Genomic DNA, 25,698 nt, shown 5'->3' with positions numbered 1-25,698 from the left:
TATTAAGGAGAAGACAAGTCTCTACATAACCTCGTTTAACTTGGAAGTGGGGCCCATATTGAGCAAACCCACTGCTGGGCCAGGTGACCTCCAGGGGTTCCTCACACCCAAAATCCTTCTGTGGTTTTAGTTCCAGAAAGAGCCCACATCCTAAAACTCACATTCATAGCAGCAATATCATTTTCATAGGACTCCCTGATTTTCTTCATAATTTCTTCCTCAGCCTTGGCACAAGTTTCAATACTGCCTTTAACTGTAATGGTCCTTTCCGGATTATAGAGTGTCAAGTCCTGCAATCTGCAAATGAAACAGAAGCACAGTTAATTAGCAAACAAAGAAGATAATCTAGGTTTATCATTTGAGCACGACAACATCTGAGTGTGTCAAGTTTGCCCTCCAAAGAGCATAGTATCAATTCATAACAGGGCTCAAACACAGGTTTCAGATAATCTGGGGAAAATCTGTCCTCATAGGAACCACAACAAAGCCCACCACAGCGACGTTTGGCAAGGGCTGGTTGAGACATACTTGGGTGCTGCACGAAATGAAACGACCACGCTGTGCACGAACACAAGCTGCAGGGCGGTACAGCAACGTCCCACTTCACACACCACACCAGCACTACCAACAGGGAGAGGGCTTCAGACATTCATTTTAGACATCCCAGAAACACCATTAAAAAGACAAAAAGACCCAAAACATTTTCTTTTCTTGAGAACTGTAGCTTATTCTTTAAGGAAACGGGAGAAAAGCCGGGCCTCAGGGAAACTGCAGGAGAGCCTCCAAGCCCTCAAAATGGGAAAAAAGAAAGGCTGTGTGCAAGTCAACATTTGCTGGAAAATACTAATAACTCCACAGGGAAAATGAAAATGTGACAGCATTAAACCAGTGCTTTATTCAGCAACAAATGCTAACCTACTGTGGTAACATGGAATAAACATACTGGGAAGCCATGGCATATCCACGTACTGAGAAAAGGTAAAGGGGTGAAGACAAAGTCCAGGGCAAGATGTAGGAGTGAGGAAGCCCATGGCAGGAAGCAGAGAGGAAGCAGCATACAAGGCCTTGCCTTCCTGCACAGCAGGCAGTGTGGCAAACCTTTGCACATCTCAGTCAAGCAGTGGCAGGTGCGAAACACATCCACAAAGCAGGCCTTAAACTTCCAGTGCATGAGCACTGAAGTACTGCCTCAGTAAGGAAAGTGGTGGAAAACACCCCAAAGAAGAGAGGAAACACTTTCCCAAACGAGCTGTCTTACTTTAAACTTATGGACAAGCTTACCGAAAGGCCTAAATGAAGAGACTATGGGAAAGACTAATTAGATATAGCAAAATCAATGGGCATATATGCTCTCATTTATGTATTGATTACACCAGACGACTTCAGGGGGCTATTTTAGGCATAGTATGACAAATACAATCTTGAGGCCAAGATTTTAATGCAAATAAACCATTAACTCGCTAAATTAAAAAATACTCTGTAGCTGTTTACAGACAATGTGTGATTTATGTCATCATCAATAAAGACAAGTGGATTTCATGGAATGAAGACCATTTTTTCATGTACTCTGTACACATTTTTTTCCCCCTTTAAGCAATAGCATTAGTCTACGTACTGTTTGCAAACAAACTGTTTATGCAAACACATTTAAGAAAGCACGCTGGCCTTAGAAAGTCTATTCTTGAAGCACACTTATATGGGTGCTTTTTCTCTATTTGATTTGTTTCTCTTCCTCAGACTAATTCCATAAACACACACCTTTAAGGAAGGCCTCAGGTACTTTCATCCAAACTTGATTTCTTCTTTTTGAGGAGGCACATTTACTCCCAGCTTCCTTGTCCTCATTTGAGCTATTTTCTGCAGTACTTTTTTTGTCTCCTGCATGTATTCACACCTCTTCACATATCCTCATGTGTCTTCCAAACTTTTTCCCTTTCCTACAGCCTATAAGCCTTATTCTCACCCTTCCTGGCTAGAGCCAAGTCCAGGATGCCTTCAAATGCTTGAAAGTTCATGCCAGAGCATTCATTATTCAGAACAGGAGGTTCTCTGAAGATATTACTCCAGGGTAAAACTACTATTGACTGCCAAGCTTCTACAGAGATGTTAATCTAATCAGTGATTTACAGATTTCCAGTAAAGGTGAAAACTCCCTTTTAATCTCAGCTAAATTTGAACAGGTCTCAGTTACCCTCACAAACTCAGGAAAAAAGGTATTACTTTGAAGCAGACCAGCCAGTGTATTGCAGTTTGGCTGCTAGTGGTCAAGAGGGACAGCACTGCTACTAAAATACCCTTTTCAGTATCCATTTGCTCTATTTCTTTCCCTCTAGTCCAAAAATTTAATATATATCAGAAACTAAAACATCACTAAATTCACTCATTTTCACACATATCTCAGAACTGATCCAGACTTACAGTTTCAAACACTCATCATTACATATGGTATAATATGTTAAAAACAACTGACACTTAAAATATAGTCTAACACAAGCTCCACATAGCCTATGTTATTTTTAGGCTCGCTCTTGACTGAGTTTACAATGAAGACTCACTGTTTACATAAAATTTAACTGAGCTTAAGTAACAGTTTAATCCACATGATGGAAAGGTCTCTGAAGGGCTGTTATCTCAGCCTTTAACACACACATAATATTTTTCTAAGAACTCTGTACCTGAATGTCCCACAGCAGCATTGCTGCCATTTGAGACACCTCACCAAAAGATTAGGCCACCAAAAACTTACGGCGATATCGTGATCTTAGTATCTGTGTCCTGTTCAATTTTCTTCAGGTTTCTTCCTTCTTTGCCAATAAGTCGGCCAACAAAGTTGTTATGTGCCAGTATCTTCAAGGGAATTTCTTCTGTACTGTAATGGAAGTTATACCTAGTGAGACTTTTGGAGACCAGAGCACAAGCTTTTATGCGTGTTATGGATGAATTTTATTTTCGTAGAAATATCCACAGCTCCCATTCACAGGTTAACACTGGATGCAAAGTCCAGGTACAATGGGCTTTTCAAGCTTAATTGCAGCATACCTTGAGCTAAATAAAGCTCAGAGTGAAGTAGCAAGAGCTGTTGGGAGGGAAAAAATAGATCTTAAAGCTTTTAGTGAGGGCTTACAACTTGTTATGCTCGCTCTGACTAAAAGCTCTCAGTTGCTCAAGAAACTTCCATATTTGCTCCAGTTCACCTCAAAATCACAGCCAGGCAACAACTGAAATCATAGATGCATGCTGGGGCTAACTAAGCAAGTAGACTGTCCTGAAAGGCAAAATGTCTCAGTTTCTTTACCTACTTTGATATAGATAACAGCAAATATTCACTTGTTAACAGCTTTAAAAACTACTTCTTTAAATTGAGCCAGCGAGAATTCAGAATTTTTAATGCTTCCACGATGAAACGCTTTTTACTCACAATTTAGTATCTTGAGCTTCCTTTTGCATGATCTCCATAATAATTTTACAAGCTGTTGAGCAGCCTTCAGGAGTTGAGTGGATGGTAATTGGTTTCTCAGCAGCACCTGCATTCTCTTTACGATGAATATCAATTCTTGAAAGAAAGAAAAACACTAACTGTAACCACATAGTCTATGGTAAACCTTGTGTATTTCCAACTCTCGTAAAACTAATTTATTTTGAGCTAACAGTGACTACATTTTAGTGGTTTACTCTTGAAAAGTTTACAACTATTTAAACATATCCTAAATACTAATTTGTTGTGTTACGAAGAGCCTCTCCTCCTGATTTTACCAGCTAAGCCCCACCTCTGCAGACACTGGGATCTCCTTTTCTCAGTAAACTCCCATCAAGATAGTCAGGGGAGTTGTTAGCTAGACAACTAAACCCCTGAAGACAACACCTCATCAAGCTTTCCCAGTGCTCCATCTCCAGCCCCACTGCTCCACTTAGAATGACTGTGCAACTACAGGACGGTCAGGCTCTGTCCCATCTTATCTTTAATTACCTCAACAGCAGAATTTCCCAGCACTCCTCTGCTAACAAGTAGCATGGCAGTACTTTGCATCCATCTTCAGGATTAATTTCTTATACTTTTCCAGCCTGATTTTGTCATGATACTACCTTTCCTCTACTCCACCCTCTACCACCCTGAAACTACTAGCCTTGTCTTACAACAGGTTTATGTAGTTCTAAGAATTTAGCAGAAATTAATTATGACCTGCATAAAGACAATGCCTTGGATATTACTATTCCTCTGCCAGTAACTGCAGCTCACATATTCTTTCCACCTCTGCTTTTTGTTTTTGCCCCTCTTCCGCATGTAATAGCTATTTCCTAACTGAAACAACCATGCTGCTTTTCAAGAAGGCCCCTTATTTTTGCAGTTCTTTGAAGTATTGAAAACTCATTTTGTTTCACAATGCAGCATTTTCCAAGAAACCAATGGCAATCCTTGGTGGAACTGAAAGTGGATGAAATTTCTTTATTTTTTTTTTAAGCCCAAACCAATGAAAACATCATTCTCAAAGTCACGTATCCGTAAAGTTAGCAACCTGCAATTATTTCTGCTCTACCCACCCTTCTTTTAGATATAAAAGCTTTCCTCATGCAAATCTTCCAGGATTTTTATAGTCCAAGAATTAGATGTTTTATATATCACCTGAAAAATTGGTTACCCAGAGAAAAATTACAACCAAGTCTTGTCAGGACACCACAAATCTCTTAAACCTGTGTTGTTAAACACACTAAATAGTCTGCTGGGTTACATCATGCTAATGAGAGGTTTGAAGGAGCATCATGATAATCTTGGGTTTGGGGAGCTGGGGAAGCCTGTTTGTGGGGGGTTGGGGTGTAATTAGAGAGGAGTCCCTTATCCTCACTAACTACTCTCAAAGCTGAGGCTATGACCCACCCTTGTTCCCCTCACACACAGCTCATTCCCAGGTCCTGCCTGCTGCAACTGCAGAGCTGGGGACTCCTACCAGTGTGCTGCTGAAGGCAGCATTTTAATTCTCTGTTTTTAGGGGCATCCTAGAAAAATTCTTGGAATCAGAACCCCACCTCCCTCTGCATCTGTGCTGAGCTCTTCCTTGTGGGTAGGGATTTAATGCACACTGGAAACAATCTCTTCCAGCGTCTCTAGACCCCAGTGCCCTAAGCTCCTTAGGTCACTTAGCAGCTTGCTTTTTGCCTCCCATGCATTTCCTTAATCTGTGTTTTGGTGTGGTCTGCAACTTGATAGCAACAAATGCATTCTCCAGAAACAGAGGGGGGTAAGATGTAAGAAGCAGTGAGGGAGATAGAAAGGTTCTTTTTTTAGGGTTTTTCCCCCCACATCTTGAATTGACAACACTTACAAATCCTAAAAATGCCCTAATCAAACTAAAACTAGAATAAACACTTGAAGACTTGGGTATCGCCACACTGAGTGTATGCCCCCCAGAACAACATATTACAGCTCTTTCAGTTTCTCTTTTTGTGCCAGAACCATATTAGTATATCTGTAAGCAAAAGTCTCCAACAGAGTACCATCATGCTAGTGCTCCTTTTTTAAAGGGGGAGAAAAAAGTCAGCTAGTGTTTGAACACGTGTCAAGAACAGAATCCAGTCCTTAAATAATTCTTGCAAAACATTTCCTGTTCTCTGTTGTCTTCATTTGCTATCTGACCATGCAGATTAGTAATGAAGTTTTAAGAACTCCTCTTTACATGAGCAATGATGACACAATATTAAAGCTATTAATTACAGTTTTGTAAAATAACTTACTTGGACTGTGTCTGCTTTGTAATGTTTCTGATTGTTGCTCCTTCTTTCCCGATAATGGCTCCTACAAACTGTGTGGGAACCAGCATCCGCAGAGGAACGTCTGACTGTGGTTTCTGCCGTGTGGTTGCACCGGGTGACCCTTGCCTCGGAGGACCCCTTTGTCCAAATCCACGTCTTCCCTGGGGATGTTGTTGTGGAGGTTGCTGGGCCGCCATCTCATCAGGGATGTATGCAACTTTCAAGGAATAGTTTTCAAGCTGAAACCCATTCAGTTTTTCTATTGCTCTGTTTATTTGCAAAGGAGAGGAGAGAAGAGATTAAAAAAAACCCATGATCACATGCAGGGCCTTATGAAATGACAAGTCATTCAGATGTAGACTTCTGTTCTTTCTAAATTGCGTGGTGAAACTAGAAACTCATTCCAAGATGAAAACTTACATTTGAAATTCTTCAGCCAAGATTTTGATTACACAAAGTCACCATATTAAGAACTACAAGTTAGCTCTTGCTTGTTCTGGGCTTCCATGCACTTTAAAGATTTTGCTGGTCCAACCCTATCAGCAAAACCTCACAGGAGACAGAGCTTATGCACTCAAAAACATTCTTTTGCCTGATTTAATTTAAATCAATTTCCCAAATAGAATTAAAGCTGCACCAGAGGGAAAACTTTTTAGCTGCTATCACAGCACCTTCATTAGGGTTTTTGCCAGCATAGCTATTTGGCTGGAGTTTTCGCAATAACTGATATAGCTGTGACAGGAATGAAAAAAATATATGAAAGAGGAGAGCACCTTCACTTCAGCAGGAAAGGAAGTGCTCAAAGCCAGTCAATGGCATCTGAAACGCCCCTTAGCAGACTGCAACAGCACCTTGCAACTCACTAACTAGTCATGTTGTAGGTAGGTTTAAAAGTTAACAAGGAAATTAAAGCCCCACATCCACGTTAAACTCTCCATAAAAACAAAGTTGTTAGAGGGCATTTAAAATGCTGTTTCACCTTCTCTTGTTCTTTCAGTTAAGCATCACAGAGGGATATTGCCCAAATGTACACAACCCCCTCGCACCGTGGGCCCGTACACTGAAAACCTCCTGAACACTCAGCATTCCCTCTTGCTCACTCTCTCTTCGTAACCAAGGACAAGGCTCCAGGCCAGCCTGACCTGCTCTTGGGTCTCCTCTTCACAGGGGAAACACAAGCCACCTTAAAATTACAGCCTTCCAGAAGGTAGAATACCTTCCACTCACAAACAGGATAGAGTTAATACAACTAAATATCTAGCAAACAGTAGGAATAACTAAGATACATGAAAAGCACTGGTAAACCAGTGGTATAAAATAAACACATTTGCCCAAGAAAGACATATCAAGTATTGCTACAACAGGCATTACTACTCAGATTAACAGTAATATACTGATCACTGAAATATGCACTGATTTGGGGTAGTTTATAGATGCCAGACTTAATATTGGACAAAAGATGACTGACAGATTTTCTTTAAAAAAAAAATTAAATTAAAGGCAGTAGTGGGAGGGAGGGAGTCTTCGTCTTTTATTAAAGAACGCACCAATATTTTCATTAAAAAGCTCCAACAGCCATGTGCTCTGGAGCAAGGCCTCTGAATTCAGAAACTTAACCCAGTCCTTCCATTCATGCACATTTGCAGGACATTACTGCCCATTTACCAAACATTAGCCTCAGCAACACTTTTACTCCTGCCTCTACTACAGAGATAAAAGATGATGATATCCAATTGCCCATATTTTCAAGGGCAGCCAGTGAAAAATACTATTTGTCTCCTGGGTGTCCCATTTGACAATCTGGGTCACAAGCAGCTGTTGAAACCAAGCAAGCAGCTTCTCAGATAAGAAGTGGTATTTAGGTACTGAGGATAACAGGCCCCTCATCTCCCAGGGGCTGAGCCAGAGTCCTCAAAATATTCCAGTCGGACAGCAAAGAGCTTATGAGAAAACAAGTAATTTGTGTCTTTGGAACAGGGTTTAATAAGGGCTGATAATAAATAAGGCCCAAAGCAATGCCAATGAACAAAGAAAGCAAAATATTGAATAACTGATCACTGTTCATTAAATACTTCTGTTAACCAAATGAGACACAGGTCCTTCAGGAACTGGGCAGGAGTGTAATTACTCCCATAACAGAAGAATCCTTTACAGCAATGAGCTGGATTAAAATTTGGTGAGGTTATGTCAAAGCTGATATTTTTAAACTTTTACTGCACGGATTTTGAAAAGCATTTTATTACACAATAAAACATGTTTATAAAACAGTATGAGTAGTGAGCAGACTAGTGAGACTTGTGTTTCTATGGATTTGTCTCAATTTTCAGTTTCTGCACAGATTTCCAATGTTGGAAAGGCATTTCACTGAAGTCTCTCTCTCTGGACATCCTATCTGGAAAAGGGGTCTGGGAACTTTCCTTTTTAAACAAACTGAATATATTAATTTCTTGTTGGTTGCAAATATCCAAGACCTCTATTTCTAGGCTGAGTTTTACTGATATTGACCAGAAAGCTGAATTGCTACCAGGAAGGGAAATGGCACTGCCAGACGGTCCAGTTGCACAAGCTCTGTTTCTTTTGGAATTAAACCTCAAGATGTTGGAGAGGTGAACACGAACATTTATGCAAATGTGCTGATAGGCTCCAGATTAACGTCTATCCCAACTCATTTCCTTCCAAACATTTATTTGACAAGTTCAGACATTGCTTCTTTCCCAAAACGTGTCAGCCTCCTCTGGCTTTAAAACATCTTTGACCAGAATCCCAGCATTAACACAAAACCTGACATTAAATCAGTGCTTGAGACCTCTCACTCTTCCTTAGAAGTGGTTGGGAAAGAAAAGACTAGGCTTATTGTTTGCAACCAAGCTTCATACCTATCCTATTTTCACAACAAACACTTTCCAGCAACAACTATATGTACACACACATATATATGCACATATATATACACATCTCCTGGAAAGAAGGTTGGAATTTTTCTTCTTAATAACAACTTATAAATTGTTAAATGGTTCCATATGTCTATAAGTACCTTAAATTCAAAGCAAACTGAGAAAAGTTCATTTGCCATTGTGGAAAATTAATTGTGTCAGCAGTGAACAATCTCTGGCCACCAAAGCCATATGATGACATGGAAAAATAACACACTAATTCACCCTGTGAGTCACAGAGTTCTCCATATTTTACAGCCTGACTTGTTTTATAATTTGACTTGTTCAAATGATGAGAAGTCAGAAGAAGTATCAGTAATTAAATGCTGATCTCCCAAGCCTTTTATGGAACTGATATTTCCTGGGTACATAGTCCCATATTCTGCACTGGTTTGGGTGCACACAGTGGAATGCAAGGATAACTGATTTGCAGTGGATGCTACACATACACAGTTCTAGTGCATTTCTTACAGAGGAAAAAAAAAGCCCAGCTTTTGAAAGGTCCTTTTGGCTGTTGATTCTGGCCTTCACATTCCAGTATTTGACAATTTTCACTAGGTTCTTAAAGTATTGTTATACACGTTTCTTCAGCTGTTCTGGACTCATTTTTATCAATTCTGTGGCACAAAACATAGGGCTAGAATTAGGCAATGTGATGATTCAGCAGCTCTTCAGCACCATAACAAGCTCAATTTTAGAGGCATCTAGGCACTGCTTTGGGGGCTGGAGAGACAGATGTGGAAGAAAATCCATGAAGAGAGACAAGTGATTGAGAACTGTCTTCTAGATGGCTGCAAAATTCATGTAAAACAGCATCTAGGACAGCACTTGCTATCAGGAGAATCAGCCCTGCTCGCAGGGGAAGTCTGAGCCTCAGCTAAAAGCAAGTGACTGGTTCTTCACAGCCCTAGGGCCATCTGTTTCAGGCAAAGCTACCATAATTGCTGCAGACCACATGTTACATCGAGCTCCTTCTGTAAGGCACACGCTCACTGACTGACCACCTCAAGAACTCCAGAACACAGAAACACCACCTCTGCCTTCCCAAGCCGGTTGGGGGGTCTCCTTCCATGACCACAAGTTCATAAAGGCCATGCAGACTACCTCTGTGAGGCAGCCCGGCTGGTACCTACTGAAACAACCCACAAACCGTCTTTTAAACAGAGGCTAAAAGCCTGAGGAGTCACTCAGGGAGGACAAAAATGGAGAAAATTCAGTAAACTGCCTCATTAAGAGGTGCCCTCCTCCCTGAAGTCATCCTTTAAAATTTATATTTAGTAGAAATGGAAAATATTTCCATTTCACATACTAGCGAGAGCTGGTACACAGAAGTCTCTTAGCGTAGTTCAGAATTTTTTAATAAAATGAATTCATTAAGAGACTGCAGCAGCTACTGTCTGTGTACTGATAAGATGGATACCAGCCTGGCTTATGTTCATGTGACACCTGTTCAGAAGCAAGAGTTCCTACGTAAAAATGAAACCTTTAAACAAGTATTTTGTAAATTAGTCACCTGAGTTTTTCCCATCAAAACGGCATCTCACTGCTGTTCTCTCATGAACTGCCTACAAGAGGATGTTTGCCCAGCCTTCTCCCTTTTGATGCTAGTGGAGGTTAAACATCCTAGATAAATGATTACAGTAAAAGCACCGAGTCTTGTACTGGAAATCATTCTTCCACTGATAGCATGATGACACTAAGCACTAGAAGGAGAACATATTTCACTCCCACATGCAGCTTTTATGTACACCACTTTTCTTTTTTCTTCCCTGAACAGACACAATTGCATACGAGAAGGCAGATATACATGGTAAATTTTCTTTAGCATAATAAATTTTTTTACATTAAATAAAAATATAGGTTTCATCAGTACTTCTGCAAATGAAACCAAAACAAAATCTAAGCTTATAATCACTTATATCCCACAGAATTTTCAGTATTATCGTATGGCAACATTAGCTCTGACCCACAATGGCATGCAAAAGTATTAGTTATGTGAACCCTTGTTCATTCAAGGACACGTGTTGTGCACACACACAGAGATGTGTGCTCCATTGAAAGGGTAAAAAAATTTTTTTTGCAAGTATTCTAATTAAGAGGTGATCACTAGTGGACTTTCAAAATCCTGGGTAGAGCAAAATCTTGTAGCATGTACTAGACTCCTACACACTGGAACCTTTTGGGGAGGGAAAGAGGTGGTGGTATAACATTTGAAGATAGCAGCTGTAATTTTGGTGTCAGCATGTCACAAGGACACAGTCAGCATGTCCTGCTGGTTGCAGTCGGGGATTGATACTGGGAGAAGAGGGGTTGTCTTTTGGCAAGCATGTCCCAGGCTGCCTCAGCACCTGCATGCAGCTAGTTGGGTTGTGCAGGGTAAACCACAGGCTCCAGGCTCTGTTCCTTGCCCTCTCGTCTCTTCCAAATGTTCTACAACCCACCACAATATTCAATAATTGCCTATGCCACAGCAGTGCACATGCTTTGTAAAGCCCTCTCCAGGGTCTGGGAAGGAGAGCAGCCGGGGCTTGCAGGAGAGGAGAGGAGGGATGTGGTGTCAGACCTGGGAGTGCCAGCCTCCTCTTTGATACCCACACTCCCAGAGAGCAAAGGGGGTTTTCCAAGGCCCACGAATGGCTCTACAATTGCTGCACACCCCCCTCCACAATGCTCCTGGGCTGCCAGAAAGCACCTCATCTGCTGTGCTGGCTCCCTTGCTCTGGCCACATTGGCCAGAGGCATCATCCTGCTCTTTCTGGCGAGACAGGCTATGCCTCTGCAGATAGGAAAGAGCCATTGCTACAACAAGTCAAAGACACAGACCACTGTCCCATCTAGAAGTCAGGAGCTGTGCACACCTCAGATTTTGGGTGCTCTGTGCTCTAAGACTTCTTTCTCAAAAAGACTGCAGCAATCTTCAATGATTAAATTTTCCAAGTTAATTTTGGATGCAGACTTGTATTGAATGTGCCACAACTGTAGTACCAGCCTAGAGGAAAAGACCTCTGCCACAACTACCTAGATTTGCAAGACAGAAGGCAGCTCAGTTTCCCTGCTGGCTGGAGCCACACTTTTTGTTCAAAAGTACTGTCCTCCAAGCAATGCATACCACACCTGCTTAGAACTGCTTATCAAAAGTATCTCCAGATTATGTTGCAGCACCTCCACCACACACTGCAAGTACACACTCCAGCAGTCATGGCAATGCCATACAGATATCCAGCAGCGAAGTAGCCAATTTAGCATGTTCTGTCAGCCAACACTACTGTGAGGATAGCTCATGCATTGCAAAAAGTGCAGAAGAAGAGCAACTAGAACTAGGGACCCACTATATGTGGCAGCATAGAAATCTTTGTGTCATGGTGTTTGATCCAAAAGTCATGGCAAAGAGCACCATTTACCCTAAACAGCTAAATTCCAAACTACAAAGCTTGTTACCAGCTACTGACTCTTGACAACTCTAACCAGCTTTTAATAAAGTTCTTGTTAGTGCATGTCCTTCATAGGATGACCAGCACTGCCTTTATCAGCTATCAGCATTCACACACTGCTCCCTCTCCACTGCCATTGCTGTCCACCACAGCCAGCTCCAAGCAGCAAAGCTGGGTCATGTCTGGGAAAACCATTTCACTGAAACAGCACTGCAGGCACTATGGAAAAGCCACACACATGCAGGTCCTGCAGTGACCCTTCATTCCAATTCCTCACAGTTTTTTCCTTAAAAATACCTCCATCTAGGCACTTCTCCTAGGGGTTTCTAAACAGTTGCAAGGTCACCTCCCAAACTCCGACACTCTGAGCTAGCATTTTTTGTACATAATATGGACTTACCTGCTTAGAAAACCCTGTGTCCTTATGAAACCATTTGCACATGCAAACCAAGGCTCCTCCACTTGCCCTACATGTTCCAAGGAACTAAACTGCCACCATTCAACTTGTATTGCTTCAGCTCCCCTACAACATCCATGCTGGATGCCAATTCTCCTGCTTCAAACTCAAGAGGTTTTCAGTTACTGTCACAATTTAGGGGTTTTTGCATAAGAAATCATATCTTAGACATTTTTTCATAGTCTTTGCTTATCCCAGCATTTCCTCAGGATTGACCATAAAATTTAGCCAGTACAATTTGGGGATAAACTGTTTTCAGCTTCAGAAGGGAGTACGCAAGCCCAGAAACCCACATCACAGATGACAGACAGCTCAAAAAAGTATATCATGCTTCTTTCCATGGTATTTTTGGTACTTCCTTCTTATATTTTCAAAGGAGGAACTGGCACATGTAGTATTAATCTGTAACACTGCGCCATAAGTTTCTTCAGAACTAGAAATTCAGCCTTTCTTAATTGCTGTGCAACAGAATCAAAAGCAACAGAAGGACCTGAAGAACTTGTTAGAACAATTCAGCTTTTGAGCAAGTTCAATAGTGATTTCAAGGAAAACATTGTTTTTCCTTCAGCTCCAGCGTACACAGGAGATCCCACTGACACAACTTTCCCATCACATTTGTTTATAATACACTTACAAGTAACCTAATGCTTCAAAAGATTAAATACATGTGTTGCATTCAAGTTACGCACAGATCATAATTACTTAATTATATGTACAAATATTATTTCATTTGTAATTTTGAATTAATGCATACCATAAGCACGCTCTGCATCTTAACTGCTGGTTTTAGTTTGCCACAAGGTGGCAGAAATTTCAAAGTTAAAATAAAAAGATCATTGTAGGCTATTCCGTGAGTTCGGTTTTGTTTGACCTGCTATGACTAGAAAGAGGGGAAGTATGTTTATGTCACCAGGTTAAAACTTAAAGACCACACAAGTCCTTTTTTTGTGGTAGAGAAGCAAAATTCAACCTTTAGCATAGTACATAATACAGATTTTTAAAGGAAAAGTATGTGTGATCACTGATTAAGTAAAACATTATATTTTAAAATTTTAATACGTAGATTAAAAATTCTCAATTACTGAAGATATAAGGAAGCTTAAAATATGTGGCCTAAATTTCAAAAATACCAAATAAATTATTTTAGGTATACAGATTACACCTTTTGTGTGTTTGGAAGCAGCATTAAATTTTCTAATAAAAAAGCCCTGTCTTCTGGTTAGCAGCTGCATTCTTTTATTTTTTTTTTTCTGTTATTTTGCTGTGATTGTTTGTTAAGAAGCAGACAGAACAATGAATGCTGCAAGAGGGTATCACTAAAAACATAGCTAAAAAAATCATTTCACAGTAACTTCCATCCTCTCACTGGTAAATTAACTTTCTGCTCTCCCCAATATAAAAAAATTTATACAATTTTTGCATTTTTTGAAATTACTGATTTACTTTTTATCAAAGTGAAAGGAAAGTTGATGATAAAAAAATAGTAAATTAAGGTGAATTGCACCAGACTTTCTTAAAAGTCAATGCTGAATTTATTGTTAAAATGGTGACGTGATCAGAAGCAAAGTTGCATATACAGTCACAACAACGTGAACTCCAAAATGCAAGTTAGATGACAGAAACAACTAAATAAGATACTTACTGTCTAGCCTGGTCCTTATTGCCATATGTTACATTTACAACTGCAGTCTCCGTGTCAGTGTTCACTAGAAAGAAAAATGCAAAGGAAGGAGGGTAAGTTCAGTGTGCACCCACTTCCCACTACAAATTTAAAAGCAAATTGAGAGTAGAAAATGTACCTTGCTCACAGTTCTCCACAGTTCCATACTGAGCTAACAAACTATCCAGCACCTATAAGACGTAAAAGAAATGACAGATTTAAATTTCAAAGCAGATTAACATAACAAAAAAGCCTCTAAAAGCACCAGAATTTGTAAAAGTATGGTATGAGGACACAGATCATTTAAGACAGCTGCTCCAACAAGGAAGAAATTATTATTCCAGGAAGAACAAAGATACATTGTTTATTTTCTCTCTCACATCAGAAAATCTGCATTTAAAACTTCATTAGTAGGAAAATACAAAGTATAACTCCAAGAAGTCACACTGCACTGTATGTTCCAAACTTTGAAAATAAAACTCCAAGTCACCTGTTCTAAGAGTGGGCTAAAGAAGAGGCAGAAAGAATTAGAGAAGAGCAAATCTGAAACAAAACTTTCTCCACTTATTCCGAGAACTTATATCTAACTTTGTCACTTTATGGAGTTGTTGGAGTTTTTTCCTCCCAACACACTTAGGCTGTACATAAAAATGTTATTTTCTCCCTTAGTGGGGAATTGCCTGTGTAGAGAAGGGAACAAGAATAACCAGCACATGAAGAGCTGTTCCACAATGATTTTGACAGATTTCTCAAAGATCCCCATTCCAGAGGAACCACTCACAACAGTATCTTCACCATTATTTGAAAGTCACAATTAATTTTTCCTTTAGTAGAAAGCTAGAAGGAAACAGGTAAATGCATCTGACAAGTTGCAAAAGAAATCTAAATTAAGTAATTTTATTTTGCATAGGTTGTTTTATTCTAGTCAAATGGAGGATGAAGAAGGGGGAAGAACACAAATTTCTGGGGAAAAAATCAAGGTGTCAGAGTATTCCAGTAAAAGAATTAACACACCCACAGTTGCACCACTTCTAAAATTCACATGGTATAGAGTTTATTTTCTTCCTGGTGAGAAATAATGTTGCAGAAAATGGTGACTGTGGCAGTAACTAGCACAGACACAAGTGCATCATTATGGTGTATTGCATCCTAATGTTTTGTCACAGAAATTAAACTGATGCTGGAAAAGTTCACAATTTACACCAAGAAGTGAAAAAGTAAGCTTGCAATCTCTTCTGTAACCAAAGTGACATTTCTTCAGCTAGTCTCTTAAGGGCAAATGTCAGTGAGAAAGAGAAGAAACCCCTTTGGGAAAGGAAGGAAACACGGAAGCAAAGACAGAAGGAAGGCAGTAGGCATAAAAAGCATCTGTGCAGCTTCCCGTTGCAGTACACTTCCCTTTGCTATAACCAGCAATTGAGTGTGCACAAAACCCCAGTCCCTGAAAATGTAAAATACAGTCTACATCCTCATGAGATTAAAATTCCTGAATTATCATCTATCCATGTACCACATACTTTTACTACAATGTAAAAGACATTTCTAAGATAAACTGCAGTTTATGTGCCCAAACCTAAAGACAACTTATATCAGTACAATTTGCACTCTTTACCACCTACTAAAATTTAAACTGCACATAGATGTTTCAAAGGTAACATTTTAAACCAGGTATTTAAAAGAAAATGCAGTGCTCGCCAAGTTTGAGCAATGTATTAGTGCTTCTAACTGCAGAATTTCCCCATCCTTCTAGTAGAGACTCTAGTAAAGTTTTCTTGGCAAATGTTTTGTTTTCATAGACAAGTTGTTAATTGTCCTCTCATTCTACAAGTAGAGATTAGCCTAGTCTGAGAGTTTGCCTTTTCAATCCCCTAAAATATAATTTTTCTGCCACTCCTCGGATCCAACAATTGGAAACTGTGAATGTTTACTCTGAAATTTGTTAAATATTACTGAAGCAGAGATGCTCCAGGGGATTAAAATAAATTTAAAATCTGTGGAAGATCCTTTTAAGACAATTAAACACTGGCACAGACGAGTGGGAGAGTTGTGAGGTCTTGCAGGTCTGCAGCTGTACCTCACACAAGCCAGGGGAGCCACAGCATGCGATTAGAGGAAAACCTTCTTCCACAGACTGCTTAAGGGATCCACTGAAACCAGTGGGTGAACAGAATCTCAGGTGGGGTCGGGGATTTAAAAGCAAAGCTTTTCCTGGCTTAGAGATCCTTTCTGAGATGTTTAGTTGAAATAGGATACCAAAGAGTTCATTATTCTGATAAAGCAATTCCTTTGTCCCTACAGTATGCCAACACCTGTGCATTTCTACACAGCAGACTGTGCCACAATATGAGCCAACGTGTTTAGTTGTTGTTTGAACTGTGCAGACCACCAGCTCATGGCCACTCTGCCCCAAAGCTGCATCACTTCAAAACAGAATTTCCTTTTCATCCTTACTCATTCAGGGAAAGAGCTATGCTAGACTGCCAGAGGTACCACAACAGTTTGCTTAATAATAATTAATCAATATTTTGTAAGGTATTTCTATATTAAATTTATATTCTGGGCTAAGCATACCTTTATAACGAGACCCACATATTAAAGTCACCATCCTCACTAGGAAAAGAAATGCTGTAAAGCTGAATCCACGCAACTTTTTAAAGATTCATTTTCTCTAAAAACTACTTTCAGCATGTTTCTGATCAGCCATCAGAAATTTCTCAACGCACTATCTCTTGCATCTACTCCTAGAAGCCTAAGAACCCAAAGGCTGCTTTGCTGCTAATGCTGAGGAGCAACCCAGAATGGCATATTCAGCATCACATCCCTCTTCAGCAGGAGTTCTCCACTTATGCTGCTCCTTAATCCTCTTCTGAGCCATTTCAGTCAGAGACAGCGTCCATCTGGGCTTTAATCCAAGTGATTTGAGTTCCCATGTTCTTAAAAGACTTGCTTTACTGAACAGATTTATGAGAAGTTTCCTCAAAGGATTGCAGGTTGCTTTAACCAAAATGAGAAACAATCCTCTTCTGTCAAAGACACTTGCTCTCTACAGCACTGTCTTCAGGAGAAGCTTGAATTTTCATCACCATCAGCCTTGTGCAGCAGGATTTTAAGTGTGATCAACACTGCAGAAGTAGTCTTTTAACTAGACTGTACTTAAAATGCACTAGTAAGAAAAGATCAGCAGCAGTCGAGGTATATGTGTGTGTGTGAGGAGCAGGCTTCATGAGTGAGAACACTTTTAAATTAACCAGCTGATCCAGTTGGGATAAGTCATTGCAGTTATATTCAAAAGCCAGACCCTCTATTGTAACTCACTTTCAAAATGCAGAACTCAATTCCTGCACCTGTTTCTTGCTTCACATGTATTTACTGCAACAGTCAGTTTCTATTCACATCTTTCATTTCTTCATATGTCCCTCCCTAACTTTTCCCTCTCCCCAAATTTTTCTCTCTAGCCCAAAGCCTCTAGTTGTGCTGCAAAACAAACATGTTTTGTTTGAGCTGCTCTTCCGTAACACTCTTCGTGTACAGCCTTGTTGGGCAATCAGAACAAAATTCAAAGCCAAGCTGGTGGTGCAGCAGCAATTCTGATGAGCAGCTGAAAAGTTTATTTGTACAAATATTTAATCTAAGCTAGAAAAAAAGGTCTTTCCTTTTCTTGAGCTCTCCTTCTAGCAGTTGTCTAAATTGGGTCTCCTGCTCTTGTTATAGCACAGATGTCTCTCTCACAAAAAGCTGCAGTCTTATGCTGTGGACTTTCATTCATCAGGCTCTAAAAGCCAATTCTGACTTCATTATAAACAGCATTACCCTACACCAAGTCCCACAGATCGAGGCTGCTTTACATAGAAAAAAGAAAGAAGGAAACATTACTCTTCAGTGAAACCGAGAGCTTGATGCACACGTTAAAATACCACAGTTCTCAAACAGATTTCACGGGTTTAGAAGTAGCACTTTTGAACAAATCAGAGCAGTTGTTTCCTGCACTTTCAGAGCAGACTATTTCATACACATATCATATAATTTCATACACATCTTATAGTGCTGTAGGACTTCTGCCGTACACTGTAAGCAAATTAGTCTCAAGACATCTGGTCCATAAGCACAGTTATCCATATTGTTTCTCTCTCACACATGCACTTAGCAACAGGAACTTCACAGTGGTGCTGTAGAACCTGGAGTTATTTTCTCCACTCATGTAGACCAAATCCATTAGACCATCACCACCCCCTTGTTTCCATGACTCCTGTGTCATGTTGACGAGGAATTAAAATTAGACAACACAACTGAAATCATAAATAGCAGGGTCTAAAAGAGACAGAAGTATTAGGGTCATTCAGTAAAAAAAAAACCCACTGAAATATTTGGCTGCAAAGATTTGAGTGCACAATGTGATTTAACAAACAAACTAACAATAAGATTTTGATTTAACAGGGGAGAGGTGGGGAAAGCAGGAAGGAAAACAAAAGAGCCAGGTAAGGAAAGGAGAATGGGAGTAGGTAAAGAACAGTGCTGATATCACAGATACTAAGCCTGGATGAACCACTATTGCCATCTGCATATTTCAAGTAATTTCTTGGTATATTTAAGTCCACAAAAAGGGCACCATAATGCCATTTCCCATTAATTCTATTAATTGAACCTAACTACTCTGATGTGGCCCCTACCAGGCCCTGGTGTACTAGAATTTGCAGTGCAGCAGGAGCAGACCTGGCATTTTGTGACTTTGAGGTGTGACATTACCCTGGCAGAGGCGCTGTTCCTCTCACAGCCGCACCAGCTGCCAACAACTGACCATGGCAAAAAGGGTCCTCAAACCACCTTCAGCTCAGCATTATTTTTTGGTTGGTAAAAAAAAAAAAAAACCTGACATCCCATCAAGGGTCCCAGCTAGCATGGCTTTGCAAGGAAAATTAAACTGAAGAAGCCCCTAACAAATCCCTGAGGATGCAGTTATTTTTGAAAGTTGTAATTGGATAACGCTGCATTGCCTGAATGGAGACTGTGGTGAACAGGTGAACTCAGCTCCAGGTCATCCAGCACATGTCCCAGCCTGGGCAGCCTCTCTGCATGACTGCCACCCCTCCACAGCCCAAACACAGCACTTTGCCCATTTTCACCAAAAAGTTCAGAGCATGATCGTTCCTTGTAAAGGCAAAGCAGCACGGATGTGGAATAGCCAATTTAGCACATGGTCTGCCAGGACACAGTTCTTTTTCCAAAAACTCGTGAAGGCATTTGAATAGGCAAAGCCAGTCTGCAATGGCTCAATGCATTGCAGCATGTGGTGATGGTGTTTTTCATCTTGTAGGCCCTCCAAAACCCAGCTTACTGTCTCATGAAACCATGACCATAGTTTGGAAGAATCAGAAAAATAAGCCTGGAAGCTGCTGAAGTCATTGTTTGCACACACCAGAAAGGCAGCGCCTGAAAACAATAACTCTGGCATATTTACCACATCCCATACAAACCCTGCAGTGAATTCTTCTCCTGGGAACTTACAGTTATATCCAAATGTTCAAAACTAATAACAAGTTTACCCTATAATACAATTCTGTTTAGGTGGCATTACCAGGGTTTTAAGAATGTAATGCTGAACCACAGAGAACAAAGACAAAATTGTCAAAGGAACTACTAATTGAGTGACCAATTTGGACACCAAGGGCTTGATTTTCCATAGCGCTCAGCACGTCTGCATGTTCAAAGGGCAGCTTCAAAGCCACTTTTGGTAGTAAGGAGAACACGGCACTTCTGCAAGAAAGACCTCAGGCTCATCACAAGACAAGCTGAAGACACTGTTAGCAACTAAGAGCAACTTCTGCTTAGGGAAGTTAGCACAGCACCAGAGACCAGAACGTGCAGGATTCAGTTTGCCATGGCAACATTCAATTCCCCTAACCAAAAGGGTTTGTCTTCCTGAAAGTCCTCAACTTGCTAGAAAATTAAGAAAGTGTGTGAATGGTGAATAACTGGGTCACAGCTCTTAGGGACTAGTCATCTCAACTGCACAGGCTGGACTTGTTAGTGACAGCAGAGCCACCCTCTGGCCCCAGCCAGTGTCCCTCCCTACAGTGCTAAGAGCAAACACTAGATCCCTATTTCCCTTGCTGTCATGATGGGATTTTTGAAATGCTCAATTAAAAAAAAATAAGGAGGTAAGAGATGTTGTGGATTATTTCAATTTTGGTGTTTCAAATTAGGCAAAAGGTAGAAAGCAACTGAAAATAGGTCTCAGGTAAAACATCACATGCAACTGTGAGTACAACTATTATAACTAACTCCGCATACCACGTGTTTAAGTATTTCCAGATAATACTGCTGGACCATTTAAAGTTTTATATATACACATATACCCCTGTGTATATTTTTAAAAAAAGGTAGCAGAAAGAGGACTAAATGCTTTAAGACCACACTAATATTAAAGAACAACATTTAAAAGGAATGCCTTGAATCTGCTAAGTCAGAAATTGCTTGAAGTGTAATTACCATGATTTACCAGTAGAAGAAAGTTGGTTTGTAAAAAAAAAAAAAAAAAAAAAAAAAAAAGGAATCCAACAAGAATAGGCAACATGGTAAATCATTACAGATAACATCAGTATCAAAACTCCCTCTTTCTCCTTTTTTTTTTTAAATAACTCATACAATAGAAAAATTCATGGAGAGAATATTCTAATGAAGCTCTGAAAATAGAAGAAATTTCAAAAGAAATTTTTGGGCTATAAAATTAGCCCAGGTACAGAACACAGCACACAGAAAGTTCTCATGTGCTTTCATGTTCCCACATTACACCCTAAGCTGGAAATAGACACTCTAATGTGTGATAAGGAAGAAAGATTAGTGTGCATTATGCTAAGGATGTATGAGATGGAGAAAGAAAAATCATAGTATCAAGGCTGACAAATAGCATTAAATGGTCTGCAAGGCTAAAAAAAGTACTTGAGAAATGTTTAAGAGAAAAGAAAAAAAACCCCACTTATTAGATGCATGGGTGGCCTCCTTCACAAAGAGATTAAAGGGAGCAGGATAATTCAGTTTGGAAAGGAGTGAGAGGGAATATGATACAGGTATTATGAAATAACGAATCATGTAGAGATGGCCAAATTGGCAGCTTCTATTCACCCTTCATCTAAATTAAATGAAAACAAGTTTGAAAACATAGAATAAGTATTTATGCAGCATTTTCTGAATGCAATTAAGCACCTCACAGTATCTGCTACAATACTTCATTAATCTCCCCTCTCTTCACGCTAAAGGTGTAACTTCAAAAGCAGTTTCAGATAACATTGGAGTTTATGAACCAGGCTAGCACTAATGCTCCTGGATTCAGTATCCATCCTTATTTCCAGAAAATTAAAAAGCACTGTCACACTGATTGGTCCTTAAAGGCAGGGACTGCTGTTTTATGGAGCTAATCCCCATTCCCAGTATCTCCTTGCGGGCGCTGTTGGGGCCCCCTCCTCCTCAGGCAGACGGGCTACCAGGACATTTCTGTGGCTCGGCATGAGGAAAGGATCACATGCCGGGCTGGCAGATGGGTGTTGTGAAACGTAGTAGGATGGAGCAGCAACACTAGCTCGTGTTCATCTGCCTCCTCTCGAACTGAGGCGGCCAGTTTAAGTGGAAACACTCTTTGCTACTTCTACGATGTCATTTGTAGTTTGCCAAAGGGAAGAAAAAAAAAAGTTATAAAAGCATTACTATCCAGTGAGCACTCATTACCCAACCCTGATTAAATGATAGACTGCACAAAAGCAAGGGAACCAGCAAATTTTAAAAGAATGTTTGGAAAAGACACTGGGATAAAGGATGATTTTTTCTTTACTCACAAGACTACCAAGATGCAATTGGTGCCTTACTGGCAGTTTTGACACTTTCCTGTGGAGGCATCAAGCACTGGTCTCCATCAGGAAGACTGTGGCTCAGCTTGACTGTGCAAGCCGCAATGTCCTGCTCCGGGCCATGAAAACTAGAACAGAAGTGTTTATGTTTTCTCTTTCCCCTTCAACCTTTCAGTCCTCTCAATTTTGCTACCTCCATGTCATTACAGAAAATGTGTTCTTTTTAATTGCAAGCTTTATCAGGGAAAATTGTATTTCTCCTATACACTTTACTCTCTTTTGTCTGTGTGTGCAAAAATAGCACTTTTAAAAGCTATTTTCTGTAGCTATTTAAAAGTCTTGATGCCACTTCATTACTGCTCTACAAGGCTGGTGCTAGCCTGATATTTTTAGTTTCAGCACAATAATAGCTTGTGCATTTAAAAAAATACCTTCTGTAAAGCTGGAATCCTGCAGTTATAACAAATATCTGTCAGACAAAAAAAAAAAAAAGAAAAACCATTTTCAAATCATCTTTTGGAACCTATCAACAATTACAAATTCCAAGAAATCTCTCCGCAAGGGCACAGGCATGATTTCAAGAAGGGGCCACATGTATGAAAAGCATTCCCCCGGTACAGATATGGCTGTGCTTTGTAGAAACAGAGCCAAGTCAGAGCTTGGTACCAGGGAAATATTTCTTGGGAAGGTTGTCCCATATTTTAACATTAAGAATTTCTTCTAAGATCTGCGTGTAACTATCCAAATATGATAGAGGGAATCACAGAGGAAAATCCTGTAAAATGGATTTAGTTCACAGATTAGTGCAGATAAAAAGGAAGTATATTATAACTCAAATGGAGATCACATCTGAGACGTTCCCTCCACTGTGCACAAGATGCAAAATGACAAGCTTTCAGGAAAAAGATAAGTCCTTAACAACCACTTCATGAATATCTTGAATCTCTTTATAACCAGGAAAAATTATAAAAAGATTGAAGCATTTTTCTGGAGTTATAAGATTCCCCTTCTCCCTTTTTAAAATGGGCATCCATAGGATTCATGCCATGCCTTTGGTTTCCCAGCAGTTCTACTAAGGGACAGCACTGCTGTGGACCAGACTTCCCAGGTTTGGCCTCTAAACAGTGAGGTTCTGAAATACAAGAGGCTGCTGAAGGGAGGGAATTTTTATCTGCATTTACAGGGCTTACAGACACAAGGGCTGCAACTGCTAGATATCCTCATCCAAAACTTTCCCTCGAGCCATCAGTGCACATCATGTACCTCACCTCCCTGGCTATGATGGCCTGACAATACCCCTGTCCCTGAGTGCAGACCATCAGTAGCTGTCCCATAATTCATGGGGCAGCCCAGTTACACAAGGAGTTGTAACAGCTATACCTGAAATTACACAAGTCAATCCCCGCAGCTGGAGAACACTTCTTCCTTTTTTTGTTAACCCACCCCTCCTGGTTTTTATGGCTATTTCCAGGGACAGGGGAGGAAAGAGGACAACCTTACCCAGGCCCTACTGTGAGGACTGGGCGCTGAAAAAAAGTAAGCAGAGAGGAGTTGTAGCAAGACTGAAGAACTGAAGCCTGGGATCAAACAAAAGCAGAAGTTACATGCACTTTATAGCAAGGAGGAGTGATCCTGGTAGAACAAGTACACCACCTTCAAGAGCTTGAGTTACTTGAGCTGCAGAACTGAACTGAAATGAAATCCACAGTAAAAGTCTCCACAGCGCTAACACAGAGATGAGAGCTTTGCAAACAACAACAATTACATGCTGTCAAAGCCTTCAGACTTCAAAAACATGAACCTTGGAGCAAAGGGGAAACATAGGATTTGAGTGCAGAAGATTTCTCTAGTAAAACACAATCTATTAGCTACCTAATCACTCAAGATAGCCGTAAAAATGAAGATGTACGTATTTTAAATACTCAAAACAAAGTTACTAAAACCCCCCTCAAAGAAATATTATAATGAAATTCTGTTAAACACAAATTTACCAAGACGTACGAGATTTTCAAGCCTACCTTAAAGAATCCCAGCATTAAGGCCAACCCATGCACTAATTTGGCAGGTAAGGTTTAAGAGGATGTTTACAAATAACCACAAACTTTTGTATGCAATCTAAACTAGAAATTAAGATTTCAAGAGATGCACTGTGTTAATACCATTTGACCTATATACACCAAAACAAAACAATTCAGAGTGTGAATGCTAAGTATTAGCTGACAGCTTATGGCCAATGAACTACTTTTAAGAGTCAGTTTTGAAGGAGAAATCAAATGAAGAGTAAGATGACTGGAACAATTCAAGGAGAAAGGCCACAGTCAACCAAGTTAATTACACATAGGGTGTAAGAGTGATCTTTGCTTCCATCTACTTGCATTCAGGGCCTTCTGCAAAGTAGTGAAAGAGTTTTCCATTTGCAGCCTTGCAAAATGTATTCAGTCTCCAGCAAGCTCTCAAACTTTGAAGTTTATTGCTCAACCTCATTATTAATAAAATTAGAATGTTTTCCCTAATTTAAAGGTAAAACAGAAGAAATGCAATCACAAAGCAGGAAAGTTTACACCATTGCACTCACTCTGCAGTAATTATTACTCTATAGTTGTACAGACCTGAAAAAAAAACCTACCCTCATTCCTTACAAGCTTTGGGATTCATAGAGGAGAGAGGAAATATTAAATAATGTGGATGATATATGGTTTTGGGGTGTTTACTGTTTCTTTTATTCAGCAGAGCTGTCCTTTGCAAAAGTCATCCTTGTGCAAGCATCTGAGCAGTTTGGTTCCCCCGACTGATACACTTGGTTTTAAGAAAAATCCTCCACACAAACCTGCTGCTTTCCAGAAGACTGGACACTCAGTTTTGATGCAACCTCTTTCTTATGCTCTGAACAGGCACTGCAAATATTTGAATAAGTGACTCAAGTTGTGTTTCACTGTTGTTCCCTAAGTAGCTGCACAAGCTATCCTCTGCAAAAAGTACTGTAACTCTCTACAGCAATGTTTCCCTGAACATTAATAAAAACAATCCGTAGCAGTAAAATTTAAGAGTAAAGGTGAAGAATACTGCAGAGCATGAAGAAGTTGTATGCCATTTACCACTTTTGCACTTACTGTACAATAAACTATCTTCTCTTGTCAAAACAACTCCTTCTCCTTAAAAAAATCTTAGCATTTAAATTTTTTGACATTTAAAAAGCCAGCACTGTTTAAAATAAGGGAAGTAGGAGTGTAAATCCCAGTATACGCCTGTATGAATGCATACTTCATTCTGAATTTTCACTGATTCATAGCTAAATACTCAACCCAACAGAAGGGGAACTAGATTTTTAGGTACTGAGGGGAAGAGTACTTCAGTGCTTTGCTATTGACATGGAAAGAAAGAGGAGGCGGTGTAAGAGGAACTAAGAAATCTTGGTTATTTGCCTGTTGAATATTTAGGGAGCCACAGCTCTTGAAATCCTTGCTCATAGCATCTGGATGAGAATGAACACTCTATTCAGAGCTAAGGATAGCAAGAAAATGCAGAGAGCAATAGTAGGAGACTGCTAGAGCATTAGCTCCCCTCTAACATGAGGTCAGGGGCTGGGCATGACAAGCAGCACCAAACCAGGGCAGCCAGGAGAGCCTGCAGCTGT

At 40.0% G+C, this 25,698-nt stretch overlaps 1 protein-coding gene across 2 annotated transcripts in view; it reads right to left on the bottom strand.

Moving 5' to 3' along the window:
- Nucleotides 1–25,698, bottom strand: part of IGF2BP3 (insulin like growth factor 2 mRNA binding protein 3) — a 112,237-nt gene that overhangs the window by 27,651 nt on the left and 58,888 nt on the right. For both annotated transcript variants that reach the window (XM_048303417.1, XM_048303425.1), the window contains 6 exons: nt 14,366–14,417; nt 14,209–14,272; nt 5,728–6,012; nt 3,419–3,553; nt 2,747–2,869; nt 162–297 (listed from right to left, as the gene is read on the bottom strand). In XM_048303417.1, the coding sequence (XP_048159374.1) occupies nt 162–297; nt 2,747–2,869; nt 3,419–3,553; nt 5,728–6,012; nt 14,209–14,272; nt 14,366–14,417 (795 nt within the window). The remainder of the gene's footprint in view (nt 1–161; nt 298–2,746; nt 2,870–3,418; nt 3,554–5,727; nt 6,013–14,208; nt 14,273–14,365; nt 14,418–25,698) is intronic.

This window comes from Corvus hawaiiensis, chromosome 1 (assembly GCF_020740725.1).
Source record: "Corvus hawaiiensis isolate bCorHaw1 chromosome 1, bCorHaw1.pri.cur, whole genome shotgun sequence".
NCBI classification, from domain to species: domain Eukaryota; kingdom Metazoa; phylum Chordata; class Aves; order Passeriformes; family Corvidae; genus Corvus; species Corvus hawaiiensis.
The sequence above is the reverse complement of the archived record's forward strand: the minus strand, read 5'-3'. Positions and strand labels throughout refer to the sequence as shown.